This window comes from Microtus pennsylvanicus, chromosome 15 (genome assembly GCF_037038515.1).
Source record: "Microtus pennsylvanicus isolate mMicPen1 chromosome 15, mMicPen1.hap1, whole genome shotgun sequence".
Lineage (NCBI taxonomy): Eukaryota > Metazoa > Chordata > Mammalia > Rodentia > Cricetidae > Microtus > Microtus pennsylvanicus.
Window position 1 is genome coordinate 51,644,273 of NC_134593.1, and position 17,491 is coordinate 51,661,763.

General features: G+C 33.9%; 1 protein-coding gene across 2 annotated transcripts in view; it reads right to left on the reverse strand.

Moving 5' to 3' along the window:
• Positions 1–17,491, reverse strand: part of Dach1 (dachshund family transcription factor 1) — a 359,092-nt gene that overhangs the window by 101,899 nt on the left and 239,702 nt on the right. For both annotated transcript variants that reach the window (XM_075949513.1, XM_075949512.1), the window contains 2 exons: positions 5,763–5,898; positions 3,486–3,620 (listed from right to left, as the gene is read on the reverse strand). In XM_075949513.1, the coding sequence (XP_075805628.1) occupies positions 3,486–3,620; positions 5,763–5,898 (271 nt within the window). The remainder of the gene's footprint in view (positions 1–3,485; positions 3,621–5,762; positions 5,899–17,491) is intronic.

The following is a 17,491-nucleotide window of genomic DNA, read 5'->3' on the forward strand; positions in this document are numbered from 1 at the left end:
AGCTGGCATTTATATATGATAGAGAATGCATAGCATTTGTCCTGAAATGGCTCTATACTATAGCCATACTGATGAATATCTTGCATATCACCATAGAAACTTCATCTGGCAATGGATGAAGCTAGAGAAAGAGACCCACATTGGAACACTGGATTGAGCTCCTAAGGTCCAAATGAGGAGCAGAAGGAGGTAGAACATGAGCAAGGAAGTTACGACTGCGAGGGGTGCACCCACCCACCGAGACTGATCTAATGGGAGCTCACCAAGGCCAGCTGGATGATGGAGCATGTGATCAAACCGAACTCACTGAATGTGGCTGACAAGGAGGGCTGTCTGAGAAGACAATGACAATGGCACTGGGTTTTGATGCTACTGCATGTAATGACTGTGTGGGAGCCTAGTCTGTTTGGATGCTCACCTTCCTAGTCCTGGATGGATGGGGGAGGACCTGGGACTTCCCACAAGGCAGGGAACCCAGACTACTCTTTGGACTGGAAAGGAAGGGGAAGGAAGATGAGGGGAACAGGAGGGAAATGGGAGGAGGGGAAGAGGTGGAAATTTTTAATTAAATAATAAAAAAAGAAAAAAAAAGTTAAAAAAAATGAATGATAGCAGCCAGTCTGTTATTTGCTTTTTAAACCCAAATACTTATAAAGCTTCTGGACAATGAACTTGTTTTTAGTCACATAGAATATAGTCAATAGAATTTTAATATTAAGGAAGACATTACATACTTAAAAGTTATTGATGATTAAGACTTCACACTACAATCATTTCAGGCATGAAAATGAATTTTGTTATCTATGTAAAGTATCAATGTTTTCTTAAGAATTATTGCCTTGTGAATGATTTAGTTGTTAGAAAGCAAATTACACATAAAAAGTTCAAACCAAAAATGACATGAATATATAATTACTTTTTCTACATATTTCTAAATAAAGTTATTTGTTCAATACTGATATGAGTAGTTTCAGGGCTATTGTGAGGGACATGATAAATGGAGTAATGAAAAAATTTTTTAATTTAGGGGAATCTATCAATCTAGAAAACCCATGAATATTTCCTATTAAATCAGTATGCTAGAAGAAGATGAAAGAGATAGAGATTTCTTCCAAGAGAAAGAGCAACATAAAACAAGACACTGTAATTATATCAACATCTATTAAAATTTCCATGATTTGAAATCAATGGTAGATTCATATTCTAGTTGGAATGGTAAACATCTAATTTTGTATATACAATATTGAGATACACTTGTGACTTGGACAGTGTCTTTCTTCTGAGAGAAAAACAGTTTAAAAACCACTGCTGTGATAAATAACATTAATAAAATAATAAGGTGTGATATATATCCATAGTCCTAATGCTGTATATTTAAACATAGCACCTAGGAGAGATAATATGGACTTGCACCTTACTATTAACTTTGAAGAATGTAACCAACACCCGTGGTTTCATTCTTTTCTATTCTTTAATATTTTCTGGCAATTCAATCTCAATTAGTACCAGTGCTTATATAACTTGGTTTAATTAGAATTATGTTTAGATTAGTCAGAGGTATCCAATAAAAAGAGAAAGTGTATTAATGAATAAAGAATTTCGAAAGGAACAAAAGCAAATATAGTAAATTTGTGGAGTCAGGGATATACAAGAAAAATAAGAGACCAAGCTCAACGCATGCCATTTTAAAAATGTTCCATGACAGTAAACATGATAATTATAGCAAAAAAAATAAGTAGTTTCGTTAAACTTGTAACTCAAGGATATTACATGTCTGTCAACATGAAACACAAGGTTTTAGAATTCTTCATCGGATTTTCCATAGGATTTAATGTTGTGGATATCAGATTAGTTTTGTCTTTACTATCCCTTCATTGTCATCTCTAGATGTCATATTTTAATGCCCAGCCTTTGAAACCAATGTTCTGGAAAAATTAAGTCCTAATATATTGATACCCATTTCATAGCATCAGGTAACTTCCCATATTTGATACTTTTTGTCAAGGAAGGTATTTATGAGTAGGAGGACAGACTTCTGGAGTTGGAACTCTCTTTGAATAATATGGTTTCCAGGGATCCAACCAGACCATCAGGCTTTGAAGTAGTGCCCGCTCTCACTGGCAGAGTCAGACCTATAGCCCCCTCATAACTTTTCACATGGATGCTCAACAGCATCCATGAAAAATGGCCACTCATTTTCGGTAGAGATTTGCACTTGTGCTGAGATTTTGCATAAAATGACTCTTTTGCTTATCTAATTAATTCTTATATTAAAATGTTACTGAAAAACTTAATTTTCCATAATATGTCCTATGTCAATTTTTATAATCTGTGGTGCAATGATTGTTTACTAAATATGAGTGAAACAATATATGACACAGATTTTCTCCAATATTGAAGAAGAAATGCATGGAAATACTACAGTAAGAAATGTAGAGGCCCTGGAACTCTATAGACCACTAATGTTGAAGTAGTCTTTGTGGTGGCTCATGCCTTTAATCCCAGCACTCAGGAAGCAGAGGCAGGCAGATCTCTGTGAGTTTGAGAACAGCCTGGTCTACAAGAGCTAATTCCAGGATAGGCTCCAAAGATACAGAGAAAAAGTGTCTCAAAAAAACAAACAAAAAAAAAAAACCCACCACAATAATAATATACAAAAAATAACCAAAAAATGTTTCTTATTGTTGCTATTTTTCAGTAGTATCTTTACTTTAACATGGTAAATTTAAACATAGAGATGACTACTACATTCCCATGGATGATCCAAAGAACTAACAGTGTTTTTTGCAAATATTTACATTTTTTTCTCCCCAGGAGACTTAGTAAAGCTGTAACCCATTTTAGGAGAATATTTCAAAAGCATTTTCCTAGGATTACTTAATCTCTCTTTAAAAAGAATTTTTATTTAAGTACTTAAATATCTTATTTTTAAACCCTTTAAAAACTTAACAAATAAATTATTTTCTTTTCTGAATGAAGAAGAGGGAACTCAGTATTTGTGCCCTTTAGAACAAACACAGATCCTGATGCCCTCCAGTCAAGCCATTCAAGGAATGAGCTATTTACACCGCTTGCCACACCTTTTGAAATGACCACCAAGTTTCACTTAAGAATCCTAAAAAACTTAATGATCATGTATTTTTAAATCAGAAAAAATGATTTCAGTAAACTTTTTCAAGTTCCATCATGCTGCATAAGTGAAAATGGCCTTGAGTACATTAAGAAAGACAAACAAAAACCTAAAATTTCAAAATTAACATTTGGGATATACATATAATTCTCTTTTAAATATGCTGTGAAAATTAAATTGTCACCTACCGTTGGACAACAGGAAAGTAACAGGTCACCATTCAGACATCCTTTAATGATCAGGGCTCATATTTTATTAACATTATATATTTAGGACCTTTATGTTATTTTGCAGATGCAGAAATAGACATGTTTCATTTCCAGAACAAAAGACATGGCAGAGAATTTCAAATTACCTTTTTCAATGTGAATTCTTTTTGACTCATGTCCCATGTCATGACCAGCCAAATCTCCCTCCTTTGGCCCAGGAAGCACATTTGGTGATAAACCCATCAGCATCTGATTCATGGACAATCCATTCTGATGCACAGCTGTTAACCCCAAAACAAGGAACAGACACAAAAACATCAGAACATTGTGATAAAAAAATATCATAAACATATGCTACCCAAACTTTGAAATTATAATCCCTTAGTAATATCACTGGAAGATTGCTAGCCCATAGTAATCCTTTAGCATAAGCAGAAAACACTGGAAATAACTCCACGTACTGTATCTGTTGTTATATAAACAAAACATTTTCCGTGGTTAGAATAATGTGGAATATTCACATTAGTGAATGCCTATGAGGTATTCAATATTACGTTCTTGTGCATCAAGTTCTCTTCTTAGTATATAACTTCCCCCAATTTTGAAAAACTCTGATCTCAACAATAACGTTCCCTTTAACACTGTCTGGTTAAAATGAGTGATCTGCCACAGTGACCTTTCACAGCCTGTATAGTTTTCTGCATTTGAAGAACTGAAACCGTCATCTCGGTATCCTTATTGTGTTTTACTTCATAGAATATGGTGTGCCATAAGAATCTCAAAATTCATCTAAAGAGTAGTTTTCAAAACTCCAAATCCAATTGATATCTACCAATTGCTTTCTCTGCTAGTGATGATCTGTCACCACTGAAATGATAAAACACTGCTGTAATTCAGATGAGGAACACTCAGGATTCACAGAACTAAGTCAATGAATTCACTTACTGAACTGGTCAAACAAAATAAATATTGTTTCTTTTGCATAATTTGAGTAAAAAATATATTGGATAAAACCTTTCTTTCCTGGAAAAATAGAGAATCTTATGAATAACACTGGAGTTTATTAGAGTTAACACTGACATCCAACCTTGAATTATTTTAAATTTCAATGGTGAGTCACAAGCTAGGGGTAGAACTTTTATGAACAACAGAGTACATCATCCTAGTATATTTTTTTCTCACAGGATGTTTAATATCTCAAAATGTTAACAGCTTGGAGTCTTAAGTGATATAGTCATCAGTATATATTCTCCTTCACATTTCAGGATTCTCCAGAGATACTATATCACAGCTGTAGTTCTGATGAAAAATTCAAAAGCTGAGTTTAACCATGAGGAACATCACGATAATTCAAGATAAAGAGCTTTCTACAAAACAAATGTGTGTGTGTTTGCCACATTGTTAAGGTAATAAATGGGGGAGATGAGAAGGACCTTGGAAGAATTTCAACATCTTTAGACAGAGACACAAACACTAACTGTGATATGTGATCTTTAGTTTATTCTTGCACCAGATAAGAAAATCAACTTGCTCTTAAAAATATTAGCTGGAAAATTCAATAAATGTGAAAATATCTATAGTGTTAAAATAACATAATAATAGTAAAATTTGATTTTGATCATTTTTCTGTGATTTTATAGAAGAAATTACTTCTGTGTAGAAATTAAAACTTGTAGAAATTAAAAATTGAAACTGGAGTTACAGGTGGTTGTGAATGACCTGATATTGGTTCTAAAAAGCAAACTCTGGTCTCCTGAAAGAGCATTAAATACTATTAGCACTTGTCATTTAACCACATACAAGACCTAATATTGTAGTTTTTTTTATATATAAGTCAAAGACCTACTTCAAAATTTTAATAATAACAGGAATATATGTATTACTTATTATTCCAGACAGAACTGCTAAAATTAAAATTATTTAATCCAGTGATCATTTAAAATGAAGAGCAAATAGACTTTTGACATTTACTGTGGTTAATTTAATTTCTGTTGTTTGTCTTTGTGAATACCTTTATTCAATAATGATGAATGTTAAAATCAGATGATTTCAAAAGTGGCAGTGGCTTTTTCATTAAAAACAATCAGTTGAGAAAACCATAAACGATCTACTTAGATGTTAGATGGTTGGGAATTGGCTGTGTACTTCAAAAACTAATCTGGAAGATTACTTACATTTTCTATTTCATAGCTCAAATCTTTATGTGTAGTTTCAGAGAGGACGTTATATCAGAACCTGCTAATGCCGCATCATCCTTCACGGCATTCCAAACTGGGACACATAATTTTGAGGAATGGCTATTGCGAGGGAGCTTCGGTACATGACACATTTGAGATCTATTTGGAATGAGGGTATTTTGATTAGAAAGCCCAGCTGCACCTAATAAAGCTTAAGATGGTGACAAGCCCAAGTATGAGACCTACGGATTCTGTCGGAAGAACTCTCGGTCCGTGCAGGGGAGCTGGACACGCTGCTGCTGCGGTGTGATGATGGGTGGCTGCCAGGCCTTCGGCCCTCCTCAAGGGAAGGGGCAGGTGAGGGGCTATCAGGAACACGTTCCTGCATTGCACAGAAGGAAAGAAGAGGATACTACGTCAATGTATTGAGTCTTGGGTTCATGAATGTTGGTTTTTCTTAATAAAATTAGAAATATGAAAAGGAGTGTCTCTAAAGGCCCACCGTGATTCACTAGCACTAAACTGTACTAAAAGACATATTTAATCTTAACCAAAAATCTCAAACCTAGCCAATTTCCTATTCTTGAATCTCCTATCATCTGAATTAGTGAGATGAAACACTCTTAAAAAGACAAGGTAGGAAATCATAATTTTTATTGGTAAACCTCAGTATGGCCATGGCAAATAGTACTAATCCATTCTTTGGGGAAAATATTAGGCCATAGAAAACAATTCAAAATTTTCAGCAAGACCATCTGGACAATTAAAGAGCTGATAGGACTAAGCAAGTCTGAGTTGAGGGCAGTTATTTTGAAAGCAACTTTCCATGGGTTCACCTTCTGCAGCAGGCATTAGGCACCATTTACCACATACATCCTGGATGTAGCTGACCAGGATATTATCAAGAGAATTCTGAACAGCACTTTCAGGGTGACACCACTCGAGACATATGATGGGCACAATTAATGCATTGTGAAAACAGAATATTATTTAATATTAAAATTATTTTCTATGAATCAAATAAATCTCACTACCTAGGCTTCCTTTTTCCATTCAGTCACTTCTGTTCATCAAATATATTATCATGTAGGTGGCAGAGAATCCTGCTGTATTGTTTCACTCTAAATTCCATGATGACATTTGCCTCCTACTATGCGCTTCAGTCTGAACAAGCTCTGTAGCCATGCTACTTAGAGTTGAGAGTACGCATCACACACATATAATGAGCTAGTATAAATAAGATTACAGATTAATAGATTAACCATTAGTTATCACTTTATATTGTTAGCAAAAAAAACAAAAACAATGTTTCATCAGACATAGAAACTGACAGTCTCTACAATAATCAATAAATATGTCTGAGTATAGAAGTATAGAAAGTACTTTCATATTTAAAAAAAATGGTAGTCCAGAGAGGGAAACCTTAGTGATTAAGGAAATTGGGGCCGTGACAGAGGACCTGGGCTTGGTTCCCATCATTGGCATTGTTTATAGCCACCTATAATTTCAGCTGCAGGGAGTAATAAGACATTGTTCTGGTGCTTCTGACAGCACCAGGCATAAAGGTTGTACCATGCTTGGTGTGGGCAAGCAAACAACCACTTACATAAAATAGAGCATGCATATATACATATTGAGGATTCATTTTGCAGAACAATACAAATAAAATGAAAGCAAGTGTCAAAATTTCAAAGCTTTGTTTGAAAGACCCATATCATAAATCAATTCCCAATGTGTGTCCTATAAAACATGAGGCAATCCCATACAAAATTGCCTAACAAAGAACCTATCTCCTCACAGAGTGTTGTGACGATTAAAAACAATGACAACAAAAAGAAAACCACCATCCTTATTCTAGTCTAGGTGCAAGGCTATGAAATTACTGTGATGATGACTTGCTGAGCCTCAGGAGCTTTCAACAGGTCTATATGGGGTATACTTTTGGAAAAGACAATACAGGCACATTAAAGAGGAACTGTCAGAGGCATTATATCTCAGCGTTTTCCTTTGCCATAGTTGATCAGATGCTAAGAATTGAGTGCTCTAATTTCTGCTAATAGAAAACCTGAGTGACATTTAGATGAATATAGGATACTTAAACTCCAACTCAACTTCAGTGACCTTCCAACTGAAAGTCTGAAGATAAACAAATCACTGAAGAAAACAATGGGGAAAATTGGAAGAGAAACACACACACATTGCATATTGTTCAAATTTATAGGCATCAAAGCTGGTCAGGACTGTTGGTTTCTTCCCACCTTTGAATGCTTGCATGGCACCTTCTGGTATACTATGAAAGTTAATCAACAAACAAACAAACAGGGGACAAATAAACAAACAAAACAGGGAAAAACAGTGTCAGAGGCAGAGCGTCAGGGACTTAGTTGTAAGGCTGTGTCTTATACACACAATTGTGTCCCCTCTGTAAGTATTAAACTTCATAGTACCAGAAGATGCTATGCAAGCCTCGAAAGGTGGGGAGAAACTGGCAGTCCTGCCAAGCTTTGATGCCTATGAATATCAGCAATATGGTGTGTGTGTGTGTGTGTGTGTGTGTGTGTGTGTGTGTGTGTGTGTGAAGCTAAGCTCATCACATCTCACCAACACGACGATCAAAGCATTTGCTGAACAATGCCAACATAGACCTGCCAAAACAGAAGGGGTTAAGTCCACAAGTCCTCAACAAAGAACTATAGGTAACTGAAAATCCTGAGTTGGAGAAATTGACTTCCCTGGGGAAGAGATCATCAATTGATTTTCCAATACCAAAGAGTCAGCACTGATAACACAAGAATAACAGTATCCAGACTAGGCAGGTTAGCCAAGCAGTTGTGCCACATGCCTTTAATCCCAGCAATCAGGAATTAGCAGCAGGTGAATCTGTGTGAGGTTGGGGCCAGTTTTTTCTACAGAGTTAGTTCCAGGACAGCAAGGCTACACAGAGAAACCTTGTTTCAAAAGGCAGACACAAAAGCCAGGAACAAAGAAAATAATCAATCAAGCAAACAACAACAACAACAAAAACCAGCTGGAGCAGGTTATATTTAGACATATATTTATCTGCATATAACAACAACAAATTTTCAAAAGATAATGAATTTGATAGAGAGCAAAGCAGAGTATATGGTAGGGTTTGAAGAAGGTGAAAGACAGAATAAATGATGTGATTGTAATGCTAAAAAGGCTCAAATCAAATTTTAGAAACTTAAAATTGCATTAAATTAATATAGTATTCGATGGTCATAATTTAAGTTGCTTTTGCAGCATTTGTGTATTTATTATAGAATATGAGCTTGAAATATTACTGTAGAATTTCTAAAAAAATATAAGGATATCTTAGTGTAGTAAACATAATATAGATGAATTGCATCCATAATCAGACCAATTTTCTAAAATTTACCAACTGAATATTAACTTGTTTGTCATTTTTTCTTTCTTAAAAATAAATAAATATTGTCTATAATTCCAAGCAAGTGTTTTGGTAGACCTATACCCATTTCCCTCTCCCCATTTTTTCCCTCTCCTTCCAGCTGTTTTCTTTCCCAACTTTCTATATTTTTAAACCCTGAGTTCAGTCAGCACCACCTATCTGTGACTGGGCATAGGAACACTTGTTAGAACACGCAGAGGCTTCCAGGGATTTTAACCTTGAAAAAAAAAAACAACTGTCTATTTCTACAGGCATGACTGACAATAAAAGCAACTCCTAATTTAGACAGATTGGGCCTTCCAGTCTGGCTGAGTTTTAAATAAAATTTCTATTCAATAAGATTGCTAACACTTTATTCATATAAAAAATATAGAATTTGTACTTGAGAATGATAGTTGACTTTTATTAAAATAGAATCGTCTAAATTAACCAATATATCTTCTGCAAAACATGACATCATTGTTTCCAATACATTTTAATATGTCCTGTAACCATCATGTTGCTACTTGCAATGGCATTTGTTCATAATGTGGCTGAACGGATATAAAATGCTATCTAGAATTAAATCAATTTCTGACTTTCATGGCATTACAAAGTTCATAGCCAGTCCTAATGGAAAGTAAGGGAATATGGTTCCTCGTGCATATTTAATTCTCAAAACCTAAGTATTTATTTATAAACTATGGCAATGACTATATATGCCAATATAAAGCATTCTGTGTTTCTTTTAACATATTTCACATAAGTAGAAAAACATCCTATTATTCAATATGTGTGTCGCAATCTCCTATGCTGATTTATTTCACTCATCAATCATTTACTTACTTCTTTATCCATTTAACATACCCTAAAAATGACATATTAAACTATGTAAAAATTGACTAAAGCCTCAATATAAAATACAGTTTTAATCATGGTTTAAAACTAGGGGAATTATAAAATTTAAAACATTTAACTGGCTTTCCTTATTTGACTTTATTGTAGTTTTAGACTTAAGAACAGAGAATACTATGACAATACATAATACTTTTATTTAAAGAAAATATTTTATGCAAATTCTATGATTTAAAAGCTTAATTATTCAATTGAAACTCTTTATAAATTGAGACACAACATATTCAGTAATTTCACTTAATGTATAATTTCAATCCTTAGAACATGATGTATTGTTCCTTGAAGAATTTCATTAAAGCAAAATCCATTGAACAAGTAAGATTTGAATACATTGTTGCACAATAAGTTAATTTATTTCAACAGCTTAATTCTTTTATCATATTTATATGCTTGCCTTTCAAGGATATTCTATAGGATGGAGAATAATGAAGACAGTAAAGAATAGCTTGGAGAGAATCTTGTAATTATTAGTGAAACAAAATAGATAATGAGTTTTATTTAGACATAATAGGAAAGAAGTAGTTCAGTGTCTTTGGGGAAACTATGTAAACTGGATTTATAATTTCATTTGCTTGGTACCTTTTAACCTCTAAGCTTGGCCTGAGGTAGAACAGAGAGGAAGATTATTTAATACTTTGACACACTGCTTTATAGTCCTACATCAACTCCACCAATCAATAAAACACAATCTTTTGCAATGTTCCATCTTTATAAAACTCGCCACAATAATAAATGAAAATTTAAGAGAGTACTCTTTCCCTGCAAAAAGGTCGAACTAATAAAGTAATGGTATAAGAATAACTGCAAAGAGAAGCCTGCATACTGACGCAGAACAATAAGCATTGTTCTCATGGTAATTTCAAATCAAAGGTGGAATTCAAAACCACTGCACTCATATTGTTGCATCCCTGACTGATTGACTATCTTGGATGTGACATATTGAATATTTTCACTACAACAAATCATTGCTGTAGCTACCTGTTCTCTACTATGAAAATACTGGTTATTATCCCTGAGAAAGAGTAATAATCACAACTGCTTTACTTCAATGAGGATTTCACAGAGATTTAATTAATTTAGTCCTCTATTTCACTCCCTTCACTCTCCTTATTTGTCTTTATTTCAGTTAAAGATTCTCTCATGGGAATGGCTTAGAAGTAGATAAACAGCTACTTTTAATGTCAAATAACATCTTTCTAAAACTTCTTAGTTTACAAGTTGACAGAGTTGGTCAGTGTTTCTGCTTAATACATTACCAAAACCCCATACTTCCATCTTCTTGATTTTTCTATTGCTCACACTTACATTGTTTCATTTAGTACATAAAGTTATAAAAAAGTAGCATTTATTTTTTGCATTTGGAAAATGCTGAAAAGGACTTCTAAGACACATACTGAGTGATGTCAACATACTTATAATAACTAAAGACCAAGGAGCTAGTATTTGAAAACTCTATTAATTCCATGCCCTACAATGAGGGCCAAAGAACATGGGTGATATTTAAGATATCTTTTGGATGATAAAATACAAAAAATATTCTATTTTACTTAATTTAACCAAACAGGTTCTACAAATATAATCTTGACTTTATTCTCCTCTTGCTTTTCAATGTGCTCATTTTAAAGGTCTATTTTTCATTATATATATGGTACTTCTGGCAGTATGATTGTATTATAGGGCACAGAAATATAAAGTTAACCTAAACAAGAAATCAAACTATTAACTTGAAAATTATAAATCATCTTAGTAAAAAAGGAATGCCACTTATTGCCCCTTTCAGGCAGGTTCCTACTATATAGTCTAGGCTATAATTGAACTCAGAATCCTCCTGCCTCTGCTTCCCAAGGGCTGGGAATACAGATGTGAACTATCAGTCAGTATTAGCATTGTAACTAAAAGGTTGAATTCCTTGCATTCTGAGCAAAAGAAATGTTGGGATGAAGGACACGAACAGGAATTGGGTCAGTTCAGACCTAGTTTTCTTGCTGTTTGTTGTCATCTCTCTGCACAGCAAATACTTAGAGCCAGGTTTTCATTTGGTTAGGTCCTGTACGTGTTCGTAGAGACCCCTCCTACTCTAATCCTTTTATCAGCAGTTGCTTTGATGTGACTAAATGATAGTTATCTTCTTTTATTTCTTGACTCTATGCAGAATTGGAGCCGGAGTCTATCTACATTGAAGTTTGTTTGGCCACAAGTGCATTTTAAGGATAGGGTTACATGCCTTTCACAGCAGAGTATCTTACCTGCCTTTTATGACAGCAACAACCGCTGATAATCACACCTGTCATCCATCACTTCAAGGCATTTAGAATATGGTGATATTATCCCTTACTCATTTATGGGGCAGACTAATTATATGATCATAAAATTTGTCCTCTATGGTATTTGTTAATTCTGGGATGCCATTTACACAAAAAAGGAAGAAAACCACTTCCTCTCTTTTTATTTACTTCTGCTTTCTTTTAAATATGAACTGGACTCCAAATAAGTCAATTGGTTTTGTTTGTTTTTTTTAACACAGGGTATCTTTGTGTAGCCATTGCTGTCCTGGAACTTGCTGTGCAGACCAGGGTGAACTCAAATGCAAGAATGTCTACTTGTCTCTGCCTTCTGAGTGTTGGGATTAAAGGTGTGCACCACTACTGTTCAGCAGGAAGTCAATTGTTTTATAATTTTGTTTTTAGGTTAGATGTTAAACAACTTAGCATGAGCCTGGGAGGTGGTACAGCAAAAACACTAAACCCCGAAATCCTACTCCAAGCAACATTTTTAAACTACTAAAAATATGTATTTCAGCAAGAAAGAGTTTTTAAAATCGTTGATATCATTACATATGTAATAAATAAAATGGAATCAGAACAGTGATTCATTGAGGGGTCTTAGAGGGATGGGTTTAAAGGATCCCAAGAGAATCAATTAGCAAAGCATTCCAACCCACTAAAGAGCTTGCTGATGATAAAAAGGAATGAATCTCTTGATTTAGATTGCTTATTTGACTTCATGATTTAATATAATAAAGGGAAACCTCCTAAAATTTAGAAATCATATAGAAATTGCATGAATTGTCTATTAGAGAGTTTTGGGCTGTTTCATTTCAACATATCTATAGATTCTAAATCAAGGGACTAGAAATTAAATTTTTAAAAAGTAGGTAAACACAAATTTACAATGAAAACAACAGATTAAGAAAAAATTGACATAGTAGGATTTTTGTGAAGTATTCTGGGAAAGATACCAGACTCCCTACTCCCACAAATGACAAACAAAAAATCTTAGGACTCGTGTTTATATTTGTAGACTGTGTATAAATTGTGGTTTATGTCCAAGTCAAGGTTCTTGGCTCTGATCAGTTTACTTTTACAGTACTGTACAGAGGTAGAAGGCACCTTCAGGGAACTCAAAATCACTTAAAATGTTATTAGAAAATATTAGAATACATAGTCTGGAGACAGAGATACCATACACTCTTAAAAAAAATAAATAAAAACCACCTATGAGTGAAAAAAATAAAAGAAGTTTGGAATATGTATGGTGTAGAAGTCAGCTAAATACTTTTTTAGGTTTCATTGGGTAAAAGGGAAAAAAAACTTAAAAGAACCAGTGGAAATTCTTCATATGAAAAAATATTTTTATATTAATATCAAAATACACTTTTCAATTTGATTAATAGATGAATTTGAATAATATATATATATACATATATATTCCACAATGTTTATTTTGCTGAAATTAAGCACCATTCAGCTCATGTGTGTGTGTGTCTGTATCTGTATCTCTGTGTCTGTTTGTAGATGGGGAAGCTGTCGGAAAATGTTTCTCAACCACAGAGGAAACTGGATTGCATGATATATGTATTGGTTAACCTTGGTGATAAACTTTAGGGGATGTAGAATCACCATGGAAACAAAGTCCTGGAAATGTGTGTGAGGAAGTATTTAGGTTTGTTTAGCAGAAGTTGAAGACCTATTCTGAATACGAGGAGTATTATAGCCTGGAATTGGATTCCAGTCTGAATAAGAGGGACTAGCTAAGCAGTAGCCCTCACCACAGTTTTCTGTGGAGACAATATGACAAGCTTCCTTCAGCTTTCCTGCCATGACTTCCTTCTCATGTCCAACCTTCAAACTGTGTGCCTAAAGAAACCTTTCATTTCTTTGTGGTTATGGTAGAGTATTTTATCACAACAGTCAGAAAAGTAACTAAAACCACACAAAAATCTCAATTTTATTGTCACTTTATATTCAGTAAATGGTGACAGTAAAAACACATTGAGCTCACTGATATAATCGACTCATATACATTTTACAATAACTTAATGTATATCTATAAATGCATAGGTCTTATGAACTTAAGGTAAAATTCTGATTTTTCTTAACAGATTTGCCCATTTTTTTCTTTAAATTTGCCCAAATAAACCATTCCGGTCTCTGAGCACTTCTAAAACCAATGTCACTGCTCTAGGGTCTTCATCTAGCTATGTTTTCCTTGACAATTGTTTTTAATTCTGAATATTCAGTGGATTTAAATTTTTCTCTCTCTGTCTCTACAGCATTTGAATTTCTTTTGTTTTACTTTTGAACTGTCACAATTATCCACAAGAACACAAGATTAACAAGAAATTAAGTCACCAGACATCTGCTGTCGAAACAAACTATTCTATATCAAGGATGAGGGAGCACTGTGTGTGTGTGTGTGCAGGTGTGTGTGTGTGTGTGTGTGTGTGTGTGTGTGTGTGTGTGTGTGTTGCTAGGTGAGTAACTCCTGTGATGCTAGGTAAGCAATCTTCTAATTGAACTGTGACATTCTCAGCCCCTGATAACAAGTTTTACCTAACACTGTCTTTGCACATGAAAGCAGCCATAGACATTATCCATTTTTTTTTTTAAGGAGTATGTCTGCCTCAAACTATCTTTATTTATACAAGTTAAAAGTTCAGCTTTATAAAATTTACATCTATGATACAGTAATGTTTTTTTATTTTTAACCACTTCCATATGAAAAGGCATTTCTACTCAAGGGACATATTAGGTATAACAATGGATCGATTTTATTTCCTGAGGCAACAACTCATAGGTTGAGACTCTGATCCCATTTGATAGCACTAGTCAGTATGTCGTTGAAGAAAAGTATCAGGGCATTCTATTTTGAAAAAAATAAGGAATAGAGGAATCTTTTATAATACAATATCCTGAGAGGTATATTATTCACTTTTATTTTATACAACACATTTTTACTTCCTTTGTCCCTTAGTTTGTGCTTAATATTAAGTCTTATCATCAATTATAAAATATGAATTACTTGTTCAGCATGTAGACAATCCTTCACATTTCTGTTTTCTCTTCAGTAGCTATGTCTTTGATATGGAGTTAATTCTTTAGTATTTAACGTTCTACTTTCAACTGGTCTTTACATCTAGAATCTTGTCAAGCAAATCAAGTTAAGGCACCATTCTAATTACCCACTGGGGTCCATTATGTTCAATGTGACATCTCTGTCAGCCATTTTCTTTGGGAAAAAATAAAACTTCCCTAAACTCCATTTAATTAGTAAGACAAAGTAAGTTTCCTAAACAAGATTTGAGCAAGGGAGCGTACTAATATCACACTCAGAAGCTTTGATCATTAGCTTAGAACCTGGTTCTGTCACTGAGCATACCCAGGTTTTAGATGTAAAATGAATGCTGTCTGTCAGGAAAGAAGCTCTCTGAAGATGGGTTTTTCAGCAGTTCTACAAACCAGTTGGTCTTCCCTTTGACAGTGCAGTGGGAACTGTCTGCTCTCTACAGTTAATCTCAACTATAGCAATGTTTCTCCTGTCCTTGTTAGCATAATGATTTATACCATGATCCAGAGCTTCCTTAACTCTATTTGTTGCCAATTTCTGAAAATATTTTTCCCAAGAGACGCGGAAGTGGGATATCAGCATGACTTAGTAGGTGTTGGCATGCTTTTGAAGACGTAAAACTCCGTTACTTTGTTGTCCCCTCTTTGAACATTTCCTTCCTTCCTAGATCTCCTTCCTTTGCATTCTGAAACTTAGATCAAGAAACCACATAAATATTTCTGAATTTGTAACAATATAGCTATGGGTAGATTCCTAAAGACAATTCCAGAGGAAAATTAACTTCTTCCTCCTATTTACCTCAAATTAAACACAGTTACTAAAAGCTGCTTCCAGATTGCAGTATTACAGTTAACATGATTCGCTACATAGACAACTGCATGTATACAGAAAAGAGTAGTAATCCAAGTGTCCTGATATTAGTCCATGCTTTCTAATTCAAAATACATAATGCATAACCTCCTAATTTATAACTCTACTTTTAAACTACTAAATCTGTGCCCGAGATATTTTATTATTATATCTTACCTAAAAGAGAAATTGCAGGATGCTTACATTTGAAAGTTATATAAGTATACTATGTGATTTTTTGAAACATGAATAATTGAATCTTTTTATAAAAACAGCTTATTTTTAATTATGTTACAGGCAAATTTGTGTCTGTCTGTGTACATACAAGTGTATGTACTGCCAGAGTCCAGAAGAGGGTGTCAGGTCTCAAGAAGATTGAATTACAGGAATTGTAACATGCCTGAAATGGGTGCGAGGAACCAATTCAGGTTTTTCTCCATGAGCAGTAAGTGCATGCTCTTAACATTAAGTCATCTCTCTAGCCCCAACTTCTTATAATTAAAACTAGTATTATAAGTGTTAAAATAGCATACATCATAAGAATAAGCATTCTTCAAAGACTTTTTTTCTCTACTTCAAAGGTCATTTCTATGAGATTTTATACATGTCATATTCTTAGTGCTAAGTTTTCAAAAAGTAATAAGTGTAATAATGGCAAAATGTTTTTTGAGGAAATGTGATGTCACTGGCTTGCTCCCAGGGAGTGGATTTTAGTAGCTAACCTTTATGCTCTGCAATGCAATTTGATTCCTCTCCTTATCCGATATTTATACTTTGAAAATTATATGAGACATGCCTCTTCTTCAACAAAATCATTTAAAAAAACAAATCTGGTTTTATACTAAGTAAATTCTTTTTAATATTCCTCCAGCATATCTGTTTGTATGATTTTTAATTTTTAAGACAAAGTTGCACTGAGTATTAGTCCAGCTAGCCACTAGCCTCCCACACACTGCTATTACAGCTGCATGCCAACACAACTCATTAGTACACAGACAGTTTGGGTAGGACATAGTCCAAAGCTGCACTGGATTCATGTGTATTATAGTCAGAAAAATACAGGTTATTATCATGCTAAAGGATGACAATGCAGCAAAATCTATTCTTCACTGACAAGAAATTGGTCTACGTTTAAAGCTTTTTTGTTATTTCTTATTTTTCACACCATTTTTGACAGCCTCAATCTAAATGCATGTTGTAAAATAGTAAGAAATAATTTATTTATGCATCAATAATACATATACACATACTTAAATTAATATAAACACATAACAGAGAGTGAATATGATAAATATATAATATACACATGTATAAAGTATATAATTGCACTACTCTCCATTACATTATTTTACACACTGTTTAGACAATGCATCCATACCGAAACATTCATATTTTAGATGCTGGCTACAATGAGAAAGATTGTTTTATACTTCCAATGTGATATGTTTAATAAGCA